At 62.2% G+C, this 17,841-nt stretch overlaps 1 protein-coding gene across 1 annotated transcript in view; it reads right to left on the bottom strand.

The window, feature by feature from the left end:
* Window positions 1–17,841, bottom strand: part of LOC144489718 (histone lysine demethylase PHF8-like) — a 50,948-nt gene that overhangs the window by 16,518 nt on the left and 16,589 nt on the right. Inside the window, exons 5-6 of the mRNA XM_078207569.1 lie at window positions 12,216–12,322; window positions 12,014–12,105 (exon numbers count right to left, since the gene is read on the bottom strand). Of these exons, the coding sequence (XP_078063695.1) occupies window positions 12,014–12,105; window positions 12,216–12,322 (199 nt within the window). The remainder of the gene's footprint in view (window positions 1–12,013; window positions 12,106–12,215; window positions 12,323–17,841) is intronic.

Raw genomic sequence — 17,841 nt, 5'->3', positions numbered from 1 at the left:
CCCCGCGCCCCCCCTCTGCTCTAACCCACCCCGCGCCCCCCCTCTGCTCTAACCCACCCCGCGCCCCCCTCTGCTCTAACCTGCCCCGCACCCCCCCCTGCTCTAACCCGCCCCGCGCACCCCTCTGCTCCAGCCCGCCCCGCACCCCCCCTCTGCTCTAACCCACCCCCGCCCCCCCCTCTGCTCTAACCCACCCCGCGCCACCCCCTCTGCTCTAACCCACCCCGCGCCCCCCCTCGGCTCTAACCCGCCACGCGCCCCCCCTCTGCTCTAACCCGCCCCGCGACCCCCCTCTGCTTTAACCCACCCCGCGCCCCCCCCTCTGCTCTAACCCTCCCCGCGCCCCCCCTCTGCTCCAACCCACCCCGCACCCCCCCCTCTGCTCTAACCCGCCCCGCGCCACCCCTCTGCTCGAACCCGTCCCGCGCCCCCCTCTGCTCTAGCCCGCCCCGCGCCCCCCCTCTGCTCTAACCCGCCCCGCACCCCCCCCTCTGCTCTAACCCGCCCCGCGCCCCCCCTCGCTCTAACCCGGCCCGCGCCCCCCCTCTGCTCGAACCCGGCCCGCGCCCCCCTCTGCTCTAACCCGCCCCGTGCCCCCCCTCTGCTCTAGCCCGCCCCGCGCCCCCCTCTGCTCTAACCCGCCCCGCAACCCCCCTCTGCTCTAACCCGCCCCGCACCCCCCCTCTGCTCCAGCCCGCCCCGCGCCCCCCCTCTGCTCTAACCCGCCCCGCAACCCCCCTCTGCTCTAACCCGCCCCGCGCCCCCCCTCTGCTCCAGCCCGCCCCGCACCCCCCCTCTGCTCTAACCCGCCCGCACCCCCTCTCTGCTCTAACCCGCCCCGCCCCTCTGCTCTAACCCGCCCCGCGCCCCCCCTCTGCTCTAACCCGCCCCGCGCCCCCCCTCTGCTCCAGCCCGCCCTGCACCCCCCCTCTGCTCCAGCCCGCCCCGCGCCCCCTCTCTGCTCTAACCCGCCCCGCCCCGCCCCTCTGCTCTAACCCGCCCCGCACCCCCCCTCTGCTCCAACCCGCCCCGCGCCCCCCCTCTGCTCTAACCCGCCCCGCGCCCCCCCTCTGCTCTAACCCGCCCCGCGCCCCCCCTCTGCTCCAGCCCGCCCTGCGCCCCCTCTCTGCTCTAACCCGCCCCGCGCCCCCCCTCGGCTCTAACCCGCCCCGCGCCCCCCCTCTGCTCTAACCCGCCCCGCACCCCCCCTCTGCTCCAGCCCGCCCCGCGCCCCCCCTCTGCTCTAACCCGCCCCGCGCCCCCCCTCGGCTCTAACCCGCCCCGCGCCCCCCCCTCTGCTCTAACCCGCCCCGCGCCCCCCCTCTGCTCTAGCCCGCCCCGCGCCCCCCCTCTGCTCTAACCCGCCCCGCACCCCCCCTCTGCTCTAACCCGCCCCGCACCCCCCCTCGGCTCTAACCCGCCCCGTACCCCCCCTCTGCTCCAGCCCGCCCCGCGCCCCCCCTCTGCTCCAACCCGCCCCGCACCCCCCCTCTGCTCCAACCCGCCCCGCACCCCCCCTCTGCTCTAACCCGCCCCGTGCCCCCCTCTGCTCCAACCCGCCCTGCACCCCCCCTCTGCTCCAACCCGCCCCGCACCCCCCCTCTGCTCTAACCCGCCCCGTGCCCCCCTCTGCTCCAACCCGCCCCGTGCCCCCCTCTGCTCCAACCCGCCCCGCGCCCCCCCCTCTGCTCTAACCCGCCCCGCACCCCCACTCTGCTCTAACCCGCCCCGTGCCCCCCCTCTGCTCTAACCCGCCCCGTGCCCCCCCTCCTGCTCCAGCCCGCACCGCGCCCCCCTCTGCTCTAACCCGCCCCGTGCCCCCCCTCTGCTCTAACCCGCCCCGTGCCCCCCCCCTCTGCTCCAGCCCGCCCCGCGCCCCCCCTCTGCTCTAACCCGCCCCGCACCTCCCCTCTGCTCAAACCCGCCCCGCGCCCCCCCCTCTGCTCTAACCTGCCCCGCGCCCCCCCCTCTGCTCTAACCCGCCCCGCGCCCCCCCTCTGCTCCAGCCCGCCCCGCGCCCCCCCTCTGCTCCAGCCGGCCCCGCGCCCCCCCTCTGCTCCAACCCGCCCCGCGCCCCCCCCCTCTGCTCCAGCCCACCCCGTGCCCCCCCTCTGCTCCAACCCACCCCGCGCCTCCCCTCTGCTCTAACCCGCCCCGCGCCACCCCTCTGCTCCAGCCCACCCCGTGCCCCCCCTCTGCTCGAACCCGCCCCACGCCCCCCCTCTGCTCTAACCCGCCCCGCACCCCCCCTCTGCTCTAACCCGCCCCGCAACCCCCTCTGCTCTAACCCGCCCCGCACCCCCCCTCTGCTCTAACCCGCCCCGCACCCCCCCCCTCTGCTCTAACCCGGCCCGCGCCCCCCCCCTCTGCTCTAGCCCGCCCCGCCCTCCCCCTCTGCTCTAACCCGCCCCGCACCCCCCCTCTGCTCTAACCCGGCCCGCGCCCCCCCTCTGCTCTAGCCCGCCCCGCGCCCCCCCTCTGCTCTAACCCGCCCCGTGCCCCCCCTCTGCTCTAGCCCGCCCCGCGCCCCCCCTCTGCTCTAACCCGCCCCGCGCCCCCCCCTGCTCTAACCCGCCCCGTGCCCCCCTCTGCTCTAACCCGCCCCGCAACCCCCTCTGCTCTAACCCGCCCCGCGCCCCCTCTCTGCTCGAACCCGCCCCGCGCCCCCCCTCTGCTCCAGCCCGCCCCGCACCCCCCCTCTGCTCTAACCCGCCCCGCGCCCCCCCTCTGCTCCAGCCCGCCCCGCGCCCCCCTCTGCTCTAACCCGCCCCGCAACCCCCCTCTGCTCCAGCCCGCCCCGCGCCCCCCCCTGCTCTAACCCGCCCTACACCCCCCCTCTGCTCTAACCCGCCCCGCGCCCCCCCTCTGCTCTAACCCGCCCCGCACCCCCCCTCTGCTCTAACCCGCCCCGCGCCCCCCCTCTGCTCTAAACCCGCCCCGCACCCCCCCTCTGCTCTAACCCACCCCGTGCCCCCCCTCTGCTCTAACCCGCCCCGCACCCCCCCTCTGCTCTAACCCGCCCCGCGCCCCCCCTCTGTTCTAACCCGCCCCGCAACCCCCCTCTGCTCTAACCCGCCCCGCACCCTCCCTCTGCTCCAGCCCGCCCCGCGCCCCCCCTCTGCTCTAACCCGCCCGCAACCCCCCTCTGCTCTAACCCGCCCCGCAACCCCCCTCTGCTCTAACCCGCCCCGCGCCCCCCCTCTGCTCCAGCCCGCCCCGCAACCCCCCTCTGCTCCAGCCCGCCCCGCGCCCCCTCTCTGCTCTAACCCGCCCCGCCCCTCTGCTCTAACCCGCCCCGCACCCCCCCTCTGCTCCAACCCGCCCCGCGACCCCCTCTGCTCTAACCCGCCCCGCGCCCCCCCTCTGCTCTAACCCGCCCCGCACCCCCCCTCTGCTCCAGCCCGCCCCGCGCCCCCTCTCTGCTCTAACCCGCCCCGCCCCTCTGCTCTAACCCGCCCCGCACCCCCCCTCTGCTCCAACCCGCCCCGCGCCCCCTCTCTGCCCAACCCGCCCCGCACCCCCCCTCTGCTCCAGCCCGCCCCGCACCCCCCCTCGGCTCTAATCCGCCCCGCGCCCCCCCCTCTGCTCTAACACGCCCCGCGCCCCCCCTTTGCTCTAGCCCACCCCGCGCCCCCCCTCTGCTCTAGCCCGCCCCGCGCCCCCCCTCTGCTCTAACCCGCCCCGCACCCCCCCTCTGCTCTAACCCGCCCCGCACCCCCCTCTGCTCCAACCCGCCCCGCACCCCCCCTCTGCTCCAACCCGCCCCGCACCCCCCCTCTGCTCTAACCCGCCCCGTGCCCCCCTCTGCTCCAACTCGCCCCGCACCACCCCTCTGCTCTAACCCGCCCCGCGCGCTCCCGCTGCTCTAACCCGCCCCGCACCCCCCCTCTGCTCTAACCCACGCCGCACCTCCCCTCTGCTCTAACCCACGCCGCACCCCCCCTCTGCTCTAACCCGCCCCGCGCCCCCCTCTGCTCTAACCCGCCCCGTGCCCCCCCTCTGCTCCAACCCGCCCCGCACCCCCCCTCTGCTCTAACCCGCCCCGTGCCCCCCTCTGCTCCAACCCGCCCCGCACCCCCCCTCTGCTCTAACCCGCCCCGTGCCCCCTCTGCTCTAACCCGCCCCGCGCCCCCCCCTCTGCTCTAGCCCGCCCCGCACCCCCCCTGCTCTAACCCGCCCCGCGCCCCCCCTCTGCTCTAACCCGCCCCGCGCCCCCCCTCTGCTCTAGCCCGCCCCGCACCCCCCCTCTGCTCTCACCCGCCCCGCGCCAACCCGCCCCCCCCTGCTCTAACCCGCCCCGCGCCCCCCCCTCTGCTCTAGCCCGCCCCGCGCCCCCCCCTCTGCTCTAGCCCGCCCCGCGCCCCCCCCTCTGCTCTAACCCGCACCGCGCCCCCCCCTGCTCTAACCCGCCCCGCGCCCCCCACCTCTGCTCTAACCCACCCCGCCCCCCCTCTGCTCTAACCCGCCCCGCACCCCCCCCTCTGCTCTAACCCGCCCCGCCCCCTCTGCTCTAACCCGCCCCGTGCCCCCCCCCGCTCTCGCCCGCCCCGCACCCCCCCCTCTGCTCCAACCCGCCCCGTGCCCCCCCTCTGCTCTAACCCGCCCCGCGCCCCCCCCACTGCTCCAGCCCGCCCCGTGCCCCCCCCTCTGCTCTAGCCCACCCCGCCCCCACTGCTCTAGCCCGCCCCGCGCCCCCCCCCTCTGCTCTATCCCGCCCCGCGCCCCCCCCTCTGCTCTAACCCGCCCCGCGCCCCCCCACTGCTCCAGCCCGCCCCGTGCCCCCCCCTCTGCTCTAGCCCACCCCGCCCCCACTGCTCTAGCCCGCCCCGCGCCCCCCCCTCTGCTCTAGCCCGCCCCGCGCCCCCCCCTCTGCTCTAACCCGCCCCGCGCCCCCCCCTCTGCTCTAACCCGCCCCGCGCCCCCCCCTCTGCTCTAACCCACCCCGCCCCCCCCTCTGCTCTAACCCGCCCCGCGCCCCCCCCTCTGCTCTAACCCGCCCCGCGCCCCCCCCTCTGCTCTAACCCGCCCCGCGCCCCCCCCTCTGCTCTAACCCACCCCGCCCCCCCCTCTGCTCTAACCCGCCCCGCGCCCCCCCCTCTGCTCTAACCCGCCCCGTGCGCCCCCCACTCTGCTCTAGCCCGCCCTGCGCCCCCCAGTCTGCTCTAGCCCGCCCTGCGACCCCCCCTCTGCTCTAGCCCGCCCCGCACCCCCCCTCTGCTCTAACCCGCCCCGCGCCCCCCCCTCTGCTCTAACCCGCCCCGCGCCCCCCCCTCTGCTCTAGCCCGCCCCGCACCCCCCCCTGCTCTAACCCGCCCCGCGCCCCCCCCTCTGCTCTAACCCTCCCCGTCCCCCCTCTGCTCTAACCCGCCCCGCGCCACCCCCCTGCTCTAACCCACCCGCACCCCCCCTCTGCTCCAACCCGCCCCGCGCCCCCCCTCTGCTCTAACCCACCCCGCACCCCCCCTCTGCTCCAACCCGCCCCCCCCCCTCTGCTCCAACCCGCCCCGCGCCCCCCCTCTGCTCTAACCCACCCCGCCCCCTCTGCTCTAACCCGCCCCGTGCCCCCCCCCGCTCTCGCCCGCCCCGCGCCCCCCCCTCTGCTCTCGCCCACCCCGCGCCCCCCCTCTGCTCTAACCCACCTCGCCCCCTCTGCTCTAGCCCGCCCCGCGCCCCCCCCCCCTCTGCTCTAGCCCGCCCCGCGCCCCCCCCTCTGCTCTAACCCACCCCGCCCCCTCTGCTCTAGCCCGCCCCGTGCCCCCCCCTCTGCTCTAGCCCGCCCCGCGCCCCCCCTCTGCTCTAACCCGCCCCGCGCCCCCCCCTGCTCTAACCCGCCCCGCGCCCCCCCCTCTGCTCTAGCCCGCCCCGTGCCCCCTCCTGTGCTCTAACCCGCCCCACACCCCCCCCTGCTCTAACCCACCCCGCGCACCCCCCTCTGCTCTAGCCCGCCCCGTGCCCCCCCTGCTCTAACCCACCCCGTGCCCCCCCCTCTGCTCTAGCCCGCCCCGTGCCCCCCCCGCTCTCGCCCGCCCCGCACCCCCCTCAGCTCTAACCCGCCCGGTGCCCCCCCCGCTCTCGCCCGCCCCGCACCCCCCTCTGCTCTCGCCCGCCCCGCACCCCCCTCAGCTCTAACCCACCCCCCCCTGCTCCAACCCGCCCTGCGCCCCCCCCGCCCCGTGCCCCCCCCGCTCTAACCCGCCCCGTGCCCCCCCCCCCCCCCCCGCTCTCGCCCGCCCCGCACCCCCCTCAGCTCTAACCCACCCCGCCCCCTCTGCTCCCACACCACCTCCTGACCATCGGAGGAAATAGATTCCCTCTATTGCAATCAGCAGAAAGCCCTCAATCACATCATCCTCTTCAGCATCTGCACTTTCAGACCGTGATATAGAAATGTGGAAAATAGGAGCAGGAATGGAGTCTGCACATTCTCCTCGTGTCTGCGTGGGTTTCCTCCGGGTGCTCCGGTTTCCTCCCACAGTCCAAAGATGTGCAGGTTAGGTTGATTGGCCATGCTAAAATTGCCCCTTAGTGTCCTGGGATGCGTAGGTTAGAGGGATTAGTGCGTAAATGTGTCGGGATATGGGGGTAGGGCCTGGGTGGGATTGTGGTCAGTGCAGACTCGATGGGCCGAATGGCCTCTTTCTGGACTGTAGAGTTTCTATGATTGTATGAGTTGGCCATTCGGTCCATCGAGACTGATCCACAATTCAATATGATCATGGGTCATCCACAATCCCACTGCCGCACGGTGGCACAGTGGTTAGCACTGCTGCTTCATAGCGCCAGGGACCCGGGTTCAATTCCCAGCTCAGGTCACTGTCTGCGTGGAGTCTGCATGTTCTCCCCGTGTCTGCGTGGGTTTCCTCCGTCAGTCTGAAAGACGTGCTGGTTAGGGTGCATTGGCCGTGCTAAATTCTCCCTCAGTGTACCCGAACAGGCGCCAGAGTGTGGCCACTAGGGGATTTTCACAGTAACTTCATCGCAGTGTTAATGTAAGCCTACTTGAGACACCAATAAATAAACTTCAAATTTCAACATTATCTTTAGCACATTCCCCACATCATTTGAGTGAACATGGTCGTCCGACATTGCAACAATTTTGAAGGTCAGAGGGTCAGTGCTGAGGGAGTGCCGCGCTGTGGGAGGGTCAGTGCTGAGGGAGCGCCGCACTGTGGGAGGGTCAGTGCTGAGAGAGCGCCGCACTGTGGGAGGGTCAGTGCTGAGGGAGCGCCGCAGTGTGGGAGGGTCAGTGCTGAGGGAGCGCCGCACTGTGGGAGGGTCAGTGCTGAGGGAGCGCCGCACTGTGGGAGGGTCAGTGCTGAGGGAGCGCCGCACTGTGGGAGGGTCAGTGCTGAGGGAGCGCCGCACTGTGGGAGGGTCAGTGCTGAGGGAGCGCCGCACTGTGGGAGGGTCAGTGCTGAGGGAGCGCCGCACTGTGGGAGGGTCAGTGCTGAGGGAGCGCCGCACTGTGGGAGGGTCAGTGCTGTGGGAGGGTCAGTGCTGAGGGAGCGCCGCACTGTGGGAGGGTCAGTGCTGAGGGAGCGCTGCACTGTGCGAGGGTCAGTGCTGAGGGAGCGCCGCACTGTGGGAGGGTCAGTGCTGAAGGAGCGCCACGGCTGAGGGAGCGCCGCACTGTGGGAGGGTCAGTGCTGAGGGAGCGCCACTGCTGAGGGAGCGCCGCACAGTGGGAGGGTCAGTGCTGAGGGAGCGCCGCACTGTGGGAGGGTCAGTGCTGAGGGAGCGCCGCACTGTGGGAGGGTCAGTGCTGAGGGAGCGCCGCACTGTGGGAGGGTCAGTGCTGAGAGAGCGCCGCACTGTGGGAGGGTCAGTGCTGAGGGAGCGCCGCACTGTGGGAGGGTCAGTGCTGAGGGAGCGCCGCACTGTGGGAGGGTCAGTGCTGAGGGAGCGCCGCACTGTGGGAGGGTCAGTGCTGAGGGAGCGCCGCACTGTGGGAGGGTCAGGGCTGAGGGAGCGCCGCACTGTGGGAGGGTCAGTGCTGAGGGAGCGCCGCACTGTGGGAGGGTCAGTGCTGAGGGAGCGACGCACTGTGGGAGGGTCAGTGCTGAGGGAGCGCCGCACTGTGGGAGGGTCAGTGCTGAGGGAGCGCCGCACTGTGGGAGGGTCAGTGCTGAGGGAGCGCCGCACTGTGGGAGGGTCAGTGCTGAGGGAGCGCGGCACTGTGGGAGGGTCAGTGCTGAGGGAGCGCCGCACTGTGGGAGGGTCAGTGCTGAGGGAGCGCGGCACTGTGGGAGGGTCAGTGCTGAGGGAGCGCCGCACTGTGGGAGGGTCAGTGCTGAGGGAGCGCCGCACTGTGGGAGGGTCAGTGCTGAGGGAGCGCCGCACTGTGGGAGGGTCAGTGCTGAGGGAGCGCCGCACTGTGGGAGGGTCAGTGCTGAGGGAGTGCCGCACTGTGGGAGGGTCAGTGCTGAGGGAGCGCCGCACTGTGGGAGGGTCAGTGCTGAGAGAGCGCCGCACTGTGGGAGGGTCAGTGCTGAGGGAGCGCCGCACTGTGGGAGGGTCTGTGTTGAGGGAGCGCCGCACTGTGGGAGGGTCAGTGCTGAGGGAGCGCCGCACTGTGGGAGGGTCAGTGCTGAGGGAGCGCGGCACTGTGGGAGGGTCAGTGCTGAGGGAGCGCCGCACTGTGGGAGGGTCAGTGCTGAGGGAGCGCCGCACTGTGGGAGGGTCAGTGCTGAGGGAGCGCCGCACTGTGGGAGGGTCAGTGCTGAGGGAGCGCCGCACTGTGGGAGGGTCAGTGCTGAGGGAGTGCCGCACTGTGGGAGGGTCAGTGCTGAGGGAGCACCGCACTGTGGGAGGGTCAGTGCTGAGGGAGTGCCGCACTGTGGGAGGGTCAGTGCTGAGGGAGCACCGCACTGTGGGAGGGTCAGTGCTGAGGGAGTGCCGCACTGTGGGAGGGTCAGTGCTGAGGGAGCGCCGCACTGTGGGAGGGTCAGTGCTGAGGGAGTGCCGCACTGTGGGAGGGTCAGTGCTGAGGGAGTGCCGCACTGTGGGAGGGTCAGTGCTGAGGGAGCACCGCACTGTGGGTGGGTCAGTGCTGAGGGAGCGCCGCACTGTGGGAGGGTCAGTGCTGAGGGAGCGCCGCACTGTGGGAGGGTCAGTGCTGAGGGAGTGCCGCAGTGTGGGAGGGTCAGTGCTGAGGGAGCACCGCACTGTGGGAGGGTCAGTGCTGAGGGAGCGCCGCACTGTGGGAGGGTCAGTGCTGAGGGAGCGCCGCACTGTGGGAGGGTCAGTGCTGAGGGAGCGCCGCACTGTGGGAGGGTCAGTGCTGAGGGAGCGCCGCACTGTGGGAGGGTCAGTCTGCTGGTTATATGTCAGGAGTTTAGTGTGCACCATCTGGCTGCTGCCGTTCCTCCATCACAGCGGTGCAGTGGGGGCTTCCTGCAGCAGGGGGTGGTGTTAGGAGGGGGTGGTGTTAGGAGGGGGTGGTGTTAGGAGGGGTTGGTGTTAGGAGGGGGTGGTGTTAGGAGGGGGTGGTGTTAGGAGGGGGTGGTGTTAGGAGGGGGTGGTGTTAGGAGGGGGCGGTGTTAGGAGGGGGGGGTGTTCGGAGGGGGTACTGAGCACGGGGCCTCTATGGGGACCCTTTCCGCAGGGCGCAGCATCTTTGAGAAGCTGGAGCCAGATGCAGTGAGGTGTGGGAGATGGCAGCCAGGACTAAATCCTGGGCTCCTGAATAGCAGCTCGGAGCTCCTGATGGGGTTCAAGGTTCCCGGGTGGGAATTGGAAGCACCCCGGAGTCTGAGATGCCTCATGTGAGAGAATGAGTGTGAAAGAAGAGGTCTGCAGCCAGGAGCTGGGCAGCAGGACTAGCCGGGTGAGTGACTATGTTGAGGAGCTGAGCCCCTGGATAGGAAAGCAATTAGCAGTGATTTGCACCGTAAATAGCTTTGTTTCTTGGAGCGAAGCTTTCCCACACGGGTTGATGTAGCTTTTTTAAAGTTAAAGTTTATTTGTCACAAGTAGGCTTACATTAACACTGCAATGAAGTTACTGTGAAAATCCCCTGGTGGCCACACTCCGGTGCCTGCCCGGGTACACTGAGGGAGAATTTAGCACGGCCAATGCGCCCTAACCAGCACGTCTTTCAGACTGTGGGAGGAAACAGGAGCACCCGGAGGAAACCCACGCAGACACGGGGAGAACGCGTAGACTCGCACAGACAGTGACCCAAGCCGGGAATCGAACCCGGGCCCCTGATGCCGTGAGGCAGTCGTGCTAACCATTGTGCCAGCACGGTACCGGTGGAATAAAGAAACCTCATTTTCCTGCAGTCCATCTGGTTAAAGTGCACAGTCCTCCAGGAGCCAAACTTCAATGGCCGCGAGTAGGGTGTTTCAGTTCTCATCTACCCAATGTACTCTTCAGCTACGCTGCCTGTTTCAATCACCCACCATTGTGCTGCTTGCTTTCCTCATCCCGTGGTCCAGGAAATTCAACCCTCACTTTCAACTTCCGCCTCCCTCATGGTTTTTAAAAATTCATCCGTGGGACACGGGCGTCACTGGCTGGGCCAGCTTTTATTGTCCATCCCCAGTTGCCCCTTGGAGGGCAGTTGAGAGTCAACCACATTGCTGTGGCTCTGGAGTCACATGTAGGCCAGACCGGGTAAGGAGGGCAGATTTCCTTCCCTGAAGGAAGCAGATGGGTTTTTCCAACAATCGACAATTTTTTAGATTCTTAAGTAGATTCTTAATTCCAGATCCCGTGGCGGGATTCGAACCCAGGTACCCAGAATATTAGCTGAGTTTCTGCATTAATAGTCTAGCGATAACACCACTAGGCCATTGCCTTCCCATAACCATGTTACTGGTTGGTTTTCATTGGAGGAGTGGGGATGGTGATTTTGGGAAAGGTTTTAGACCATAAGATATAGGAGCAGAATTAGGCCATTCAGCCCATCGAGTCTGCTCCACCATTCAATCATGGCTGATAAGTTTTTCAACCCCATTCTCCTGTCTTTTCCCCGTAACCTTCTATCCCCTTACCAATCAAGAACCTCTCTATCTCTCTCTTAAAGACAGTCAACGACTTGGCCTCCACAGCCTTCTGTGGCAATGAATTCCACAGATTCACCACCCCCTGGCTGAAGAAATTCCTCCTCGTTTCAGTTCTAAAGAGTCGTCCCTTCACTCTGAGGCTGTGCCCTCGGGTCCTAGCCTCCTGCTAGTGGTGACATCTTCCCCATGTCCACTCTATCCAGGCCTTTCAGTATTCTGTAAGTCTCACTGAGATCCCCCCTCATCCCTCTAAATTCCATTGAGTACAGACCCAGAGTCTTCAAACATAGAAACTAGAAGCAGGAGGAGGCCATTCGGCCCTTCCAGCTGCTCCGCCATTCGTTGTGATCACGGCTGATCATCAAATTCAATATCCTGATCCCCCTCCCCCCCATATCCCTCGATCCCTTTAGCCCCAAGAGCTATATCTAATTTCTTCTTGAAATCACACAACGTTTTGGCCTCAGCTACTTTCTGTGGGAGTGAATTCCACACATTCACCACCCTCTGGGTGAAGAAATTTCTCCTCACCTCAGTTCCAGAAGGTTTACCCCTTATCCTCAAACTGTGACCCCCCGCTTTGACAAAGGGTCATCCAGACTCGAAACGTCAGCTCTTTTCTCTCCTTACAGATGCTGCCAGACCTGCTGAGATTTTCCAGCATTTTCTCTTTTGGTTTCAGATTTCAGCATCCGCAGTAATTTGCTTTTCTGACCCCCTCGTTCTGGACTCCCCCCACCATCGGGAACATTCTTTCTGAATCTACCGTCTAACCCTGGTAGAATTTTATAAGTTTCTATGCGATTCCCTCTCACTCTCTAAACTCCAGTGAATATAATCCTAACCGACTTAGCCTCTTAAACTCTCCTCATACATCAAGCCTTTCGTTCCTGGGATCATTCTCGTGAATGACCTCGGGATGCTCTCCAGGGCCCAGCACACCCTACCTTCGATCCAGGGCCCAACATTGCTCACGATATTAGGGGTGGCGCGGTGGACGTTACCTCCTTCTTGATCCACGACCGGAAGGCCACATTCAGCGATTTGGCGCCGTGCACGAGATAATTGGCTGGATGTCGCTGGTTCTCCCGCAGACCTGTGGGGAAGAGTTAGAGGCTGCAACACGTCTTCCCATTAATAACACACAGGGCTGAGTGAGCCTCGCATGAAAAAACGCTCCCACCCCAAGCTGCCTCGCCCGCTTACCTCTGAACGTGTCCAGCAAGTGCTTCCCGACATACCAGCAGATCGTCTCGAAGTTGGGGAACTTGAAGAGGTCGGCCGTGTTCAATCTCTTCTCGATCTCGTAGGCTCTGAGGAAAAGGAGGGAGATGCTCTCACTCGGGGCATGTACACAGGCGCAGTGCAGGTGTCTTTCTCCCTGAATGGTATTCTTCCAACTGCCACACGCACGCGTACACGCCAGGGTGAGGGGCTCATGGGCACCCTTGTCGACTGGGTGTCCCAGCTTCTGCTCAGCTCACAAAGCCGAGTCCCTCCCCCAACGGGCCTGACCGATGCAGTGAAGCTCAAACCGTGGCCACTCGACGTACCAGGACAGCTACAGCACTGGAAGCGGCCATTCGGCCCATTGTCTCTGCACAAGCAGTTCACCATTGTACCACTCTCTTGCCATCTCCCCATAGCCCTGCACCTTCTTCCTTTTCGGGTAACAGTCTAATTCCTGCCCGAATGCCTCGATTGATCCTGCCTCTGTCACTCTATCCAACAGTGCCTTTCCCATCCTAACCACTCACTGTGAGAGAAAGTTTCTCCTCATGCCTCCCTCGATTCTTTCACCAACCGTCTTCAACGCGTCATAGAATCTCTACAGTGCAGAAAGAGGCCATTCAGCCCATCAGGCCTTTATCGTCAACAATCCCACCCAGGCCCTATCCCCGTAGCCCCAATTATTTACCCTAGCTAGTCCTCTTGACACTAAGGGGCAATTTAGCAAGGCCAATCCACCTCACCCGCACATCTTTCGGACTGTGGGAGGAAACCGGAGCACCCGGAGGAAACCCACGCCAATTCCCTTTTGGTTCCCGAGCCTTCTGGCAATGGGAACAGTTTCGCCCTCCTGATTCTGTCCCGTAGCCCCAACATCCCCCTAGTGATTTTGAACCCCTCGATCAAATCGCCTCTCAACCTTCTCTCCTCCAAGAACAGTCCCAACTTCTCCAACCCCTCCGTGAAACTGAGATTGAACATGCGAATCGAGGCAGGTGGAGATGGGATCAACGGGACAGGCCGTGAGGGCAGCAATGTCAGTAGAGAGGGATGGTTCATTATGTTTTTTTATTCAGGCCTCGCTGGCTGGGCCAGCATTTATTACCCTTCCCTAGTTACCCTTGGAGGGCAGTTGAGAGTCAACCACATTGCTGTGGCTCTGGAGTCACATGTAGGCCAGACCAGGTAAGAATGGCAGACTTCCTTCCCTAAAGGACATTTTGTGAACCAGATGGGTTTTTCCGACAATCGGCAGTGGTTTCATGGCCATCAGTAGATTCTTAATTCCAGATATTTTTTATTGAATTCAAATTCTACCAGGTGCTGTAGTGGGATTTGAACCTGGGTCCCCAGAACATTAGCTGAGTTTCTGGGTTAATAGTCTAGTGATAATACCACTAGGCCATCGCCTCCCCCGTAAGTTGTGTTCCGTTATCTTGCATGAAATGCTGAAACTCTGTCCCCTGTAAAGGCAGTGCCAATATCAGAGACCAAACCGTCTGGCAGGCCATGCGTAGCAAAGGGTTGTCGTAGCGTTTCCATCGTTACGGAGGACATTCTTGTTTTCATTTCTGGAATATCAAGCTGCTTGGAATGGGCATCAACAATAACTAGGAACATAGTGCCCACAGAGGGAGCAGCGAAATCCATGTGTACCAGGCCCAAGGTCAGCCTGGACACTCCCAAGGATGCAAGTGAGCCAAAGGAGGCAATGTTTCTTGCAATTGGCATCGATCACAACGTCTGACCAGATTCTCAATATCCTTGTCAATGCCTGGACACCAAATATAACTTGTGGTGAGCATCTGCATGTTGGTCTGACCAGGGTAAGCATTGTGTAATTCCTGTAATAACATTCCTCTTGCAGGGTTTGATTTGATTTATTATTGTCACGTGTATTAGTATACAGTGAAAAGTATTGTTTCTTGCGCACTATACAGACAAAGCATACCGTTCATTGGGAAGGAAAGGAGAGGGTGCAGAATGTAGTGGTACAGTCCTAGCTAGGGTGTAGAGAAAGATCAACTTAATGCGAGGCAGGTCCATTCAAAAGTCTGACAGCAGCAGGGAAGAAGCTGTTCTTGAGTCGGTTGGTACGTGACCTCGTGGTACGTAGGGCACCGGTGTTGAGGATGATCGTGGAGGAGGTGTTGTTGCCGATCCTTACTGATTGTGGTCTGTGAGTTAGGAAGTTCAGGATCCAGTTGCAGAGGAGGGGCTGAGGCCCAGGCCACGAAATTTGGAGATGGGTTTCGTGGGAATAATGGAGTTGAAGGCTGAGCTGTAGTCAATAAATAGGTGTTTGACATCGGTGTCTTTGTTATCTGGGTGCTCCAGGGTTGAATGCAGTGTCAGGAAGGTGGCGTCTGCTATGGCCCTGTTGCGGCGGTAGGCAAACTGTAGTGGATCCAGGCAGTCTGGGAGGCTGGAATTGATTTGTGCCATGACTAGCCTTTCGAAGCACTTCATAATGATGGATGTCAGAAACACCTGACGATAGTCATTAAGCACACTGCCTGGCTTTTCCTGGTATAGGGATGATGGTCATCTTCTTGAAGCAGGCAGGGACCTCAGAGTGGTGCAAGGAGAGGTTAAAGATGTCTGCGAATAGCTCTGCCAGCTGATCCACGCAGGATCTGAGTGCTCGTCCAGGTACCACTCCGGTGCCAGTCGCTTTCTGTGGGTTGACCTTCGAGAAGACTGCTCTGACGTCTGCGATGGTGACCCCCAGATACAGGTTCGTCCGAGGCTTCTGGGGTGCAGGGTGTGCTCTCGCTGACCTCTTATTCAAAATGGGCAGAGAATGCATTGAGCTCATCAGGGAGGGGTGCATTGGTGCTGACGATTGTACATGCCTTCATCTTGGGCCTGTTATGTCTTGCAGACCTTGCCATAGTCAGTGGGAGTCTCTGTGTGGGACTCTAGCTTGGTAATGTCCCTTGGCATCTTTGATGGTTCTCTGTGGATCATATCTGGATTTCTTGTATAGGTTGACCTGGAACAGCTACTCTGGATCCCCACAGTAACACTTTGCCCTCACAGCTCCCTACAACTGCGCAGCTGGAAAGGTCTGAATTGGTCTGGCTTGTCACCCATGGGGGAACCACACGCTTTACTCTGGACAGGACTGGGTCTCTCCAAGTCCAATTGCGTATCTGCTTCAGCAAAACAGGCAGCATATCCAAGACATTGAGGGCTAATGCTCCTTCTTGTGGCACTGATAGTGGTGATATTGTTCGAGGTAGAGGAAGACGACTCAGGGCATGTGATTTTTTTAGCAGCTGTTTTATGCTGCAGTACACAGTTGTGCACTGCTGGAAGTCAAGCCCACCGCTGGATTCTGGATGACACAACAGGAGGAATAGTGACTTGTGATCGGCGATGAACCATAAACATACTGGTGGAATTTTTAAAACTCTAAATGATGGCCAGTGCTTCTTCCTCAATGTGAGAGTATTCTCTCTCGGCACCGGTTCAGGATTATGATGTAAAAGCGATGGGCCGTTCTGCGCCATCTTCCATTCTATGAGACAACATCGCCCCTATGCCAACTGGCGAAGCATCACGCGCGAGGATTCTCTCTCTCAGTGGATCGAAACAGGCTTGCAAGTCTGAAGATTGTAAAGCAAGTTTCTCTTTCTCAAAAGTGTCTTTTTGTGACTTGCTCCAGGACCAACACGGATATTCTTTTAAAAGGAGATGCAACGGTGCCAGTAATATTGATAGATTTAGTATAAACCGGCCATAGTAATTAACCATGCCCAAACTAAATTAGAGTTCTGATATGTTCCTGCTGCTTCCTTTCGAGCTTTGACTTTTTCTTCCAGATGATGTAGCCCTTTTGGCATCAACTTTAAATCCAAGGTAATTGACCTCGTGGACCTGAAAGGTACACTTCTCTCTCTTAAGTGGCATCCCTGCCTCTTTGATTCTTTTGAGCACCTCTTCAAGGTTTGTCAAATGCTCTTCTGGGGAAACTCCTGTTATTAAAACACTATAAGAAGTCTAACAACACCAGGTTAAAGTCCAACAGGTTTATTTGGTAGCAAACGCCACTAGTTTTCGGAGCGCTGCTCCTTCGTCAGGTGAGTGGGAGATCTGCTCATAAACAGCAAACAGGCCGAGGCAGCGGGAAGTGTAGACGGAGTCAATGGATGGGAGGCTGGTTTGAGTGATGGACTGGGCTTCGTTCACAACCTTTTGTAGTTCCTTGCGGTCTTGGGCAGAGCAGGAGCCCCAGACCAAGCTGTGATACATCCGGATAGGATACTTTCAATGGCGCATCTGTAAAAGTTGGTGAGAGTCGTAGCGGACATGCCAAATTTCCTTAGTCTTGTGAGAAAGTAGAGGCGTTGATGGGCTTTCTGAACCGTGGCACCGGAGCGGTAACAGAAGCACCAGTGTCCACTTCCACGCTCAGCGAGCCACCTGTTTACCAGGTACGATTACAATGGCAGCCTATTTACTCATCTTGACATTATTCAATTGATGTATCTCAGATTTCTCTTCTGAGTCATGTTCTAAGTTCTGCACTGGAACTTTTTTGTTTAAGCCGGGTTCGACTGCAGCCAAAACAGATAGAATCCCGGAATTTACATTTTCCCTGGGGATCTCCCCCGCACTGATAACATTTGTCAGGATTTTGGGGTTGTTGACCTATTTTCTTGTTCATCTGTCTGGTGCCTTGCTCAGTGAGTTTCTGCTGTCTCTTTTGCGCACTCAACTCTTCCCCCACCACTTGCTAAGGTTTTACTCCATAACTGATTCACCCCGCTGTATACTTGCCCTGTAACTCGAGAGTGCCTCTCTCTGCACTCTCAATCGCCTGAGCTATTTCCATGGCTTTCTCTGGGGGAAATCTTATCCCCCGCAGCAGCCTTTTCTGAATGTTTATGCCAGGGTATGGGGTCTGGAGGAGGAGGTTACAGACGTAATGATAGAATTTGTACGGTGCGGAAGGAGGGCAGTTGAACCACTGTGTCTGCACCGACTCTCTGACAGGGCATCTTATCCAGGCCCATCCCATAGCCCAATCCCTGTAACCCAACCACTTTCCCGCTAATCCCCTTAACCTACACATCTTGGATGTTAAGGGGCAATTTAGCATGGTCAATCCACCTAACCTGCATATCTTTGATGTGTGGGGGGAAACCGGAGCACCCGGAGGAAACCCACGCAGACACAGGGAGAACGTGCAAACTCCACACAGACAGTGACCCAAGCCGGGAATTGAACCCAGGTCCCTGGCGCTGTGAGGCAGCAGTGCTAACCACCGTGCTACCGTGCCGCCCATAAGGAGGGTTGTTGGAGCTGGATGGGATAATCACCTCTGGAGCAAAGAATGTGTTGCCCAAGATGACGGCGAGTCTCAAAGCCAGGCGAAGTTACAGTGATGGAAATCGGCTATTTCAGTGGAAGCAAAAATGGGTCCATAATGAGATTGAGGGTTTCTCTTCCCTTTATCCAGAGAGATTGGGGAGGATCATCATAGAAACTTAGAATCATAAAAACCCTACAGTGCAGAAAGAGGCCATTTGGCCCATCGAGTCTGCACCGACCACAACCCCACCCAGGCTCTACCCCCTTATCCCTACATATTTAC

Source organism: Mustelus asterias, unplaced genomic scaffold, assembly GCF_964213995.1.
Source record: "Mustelus asterias unplaced genomic scaffold, sMusAst1.hap1.1 HAP1_SCAFFOLD_2465, whole genome shotgun sequence".
Taxonomy (NCBI): Eukaryota; Metazoa; Chordata; class Chondrichthyes; order Carcharhiniformes; family Triakidae; genus Mustelus; species Mustelus asterias.
This window is presented reverse-complemented; position numbering and strand designations above follow the sequence as displayed.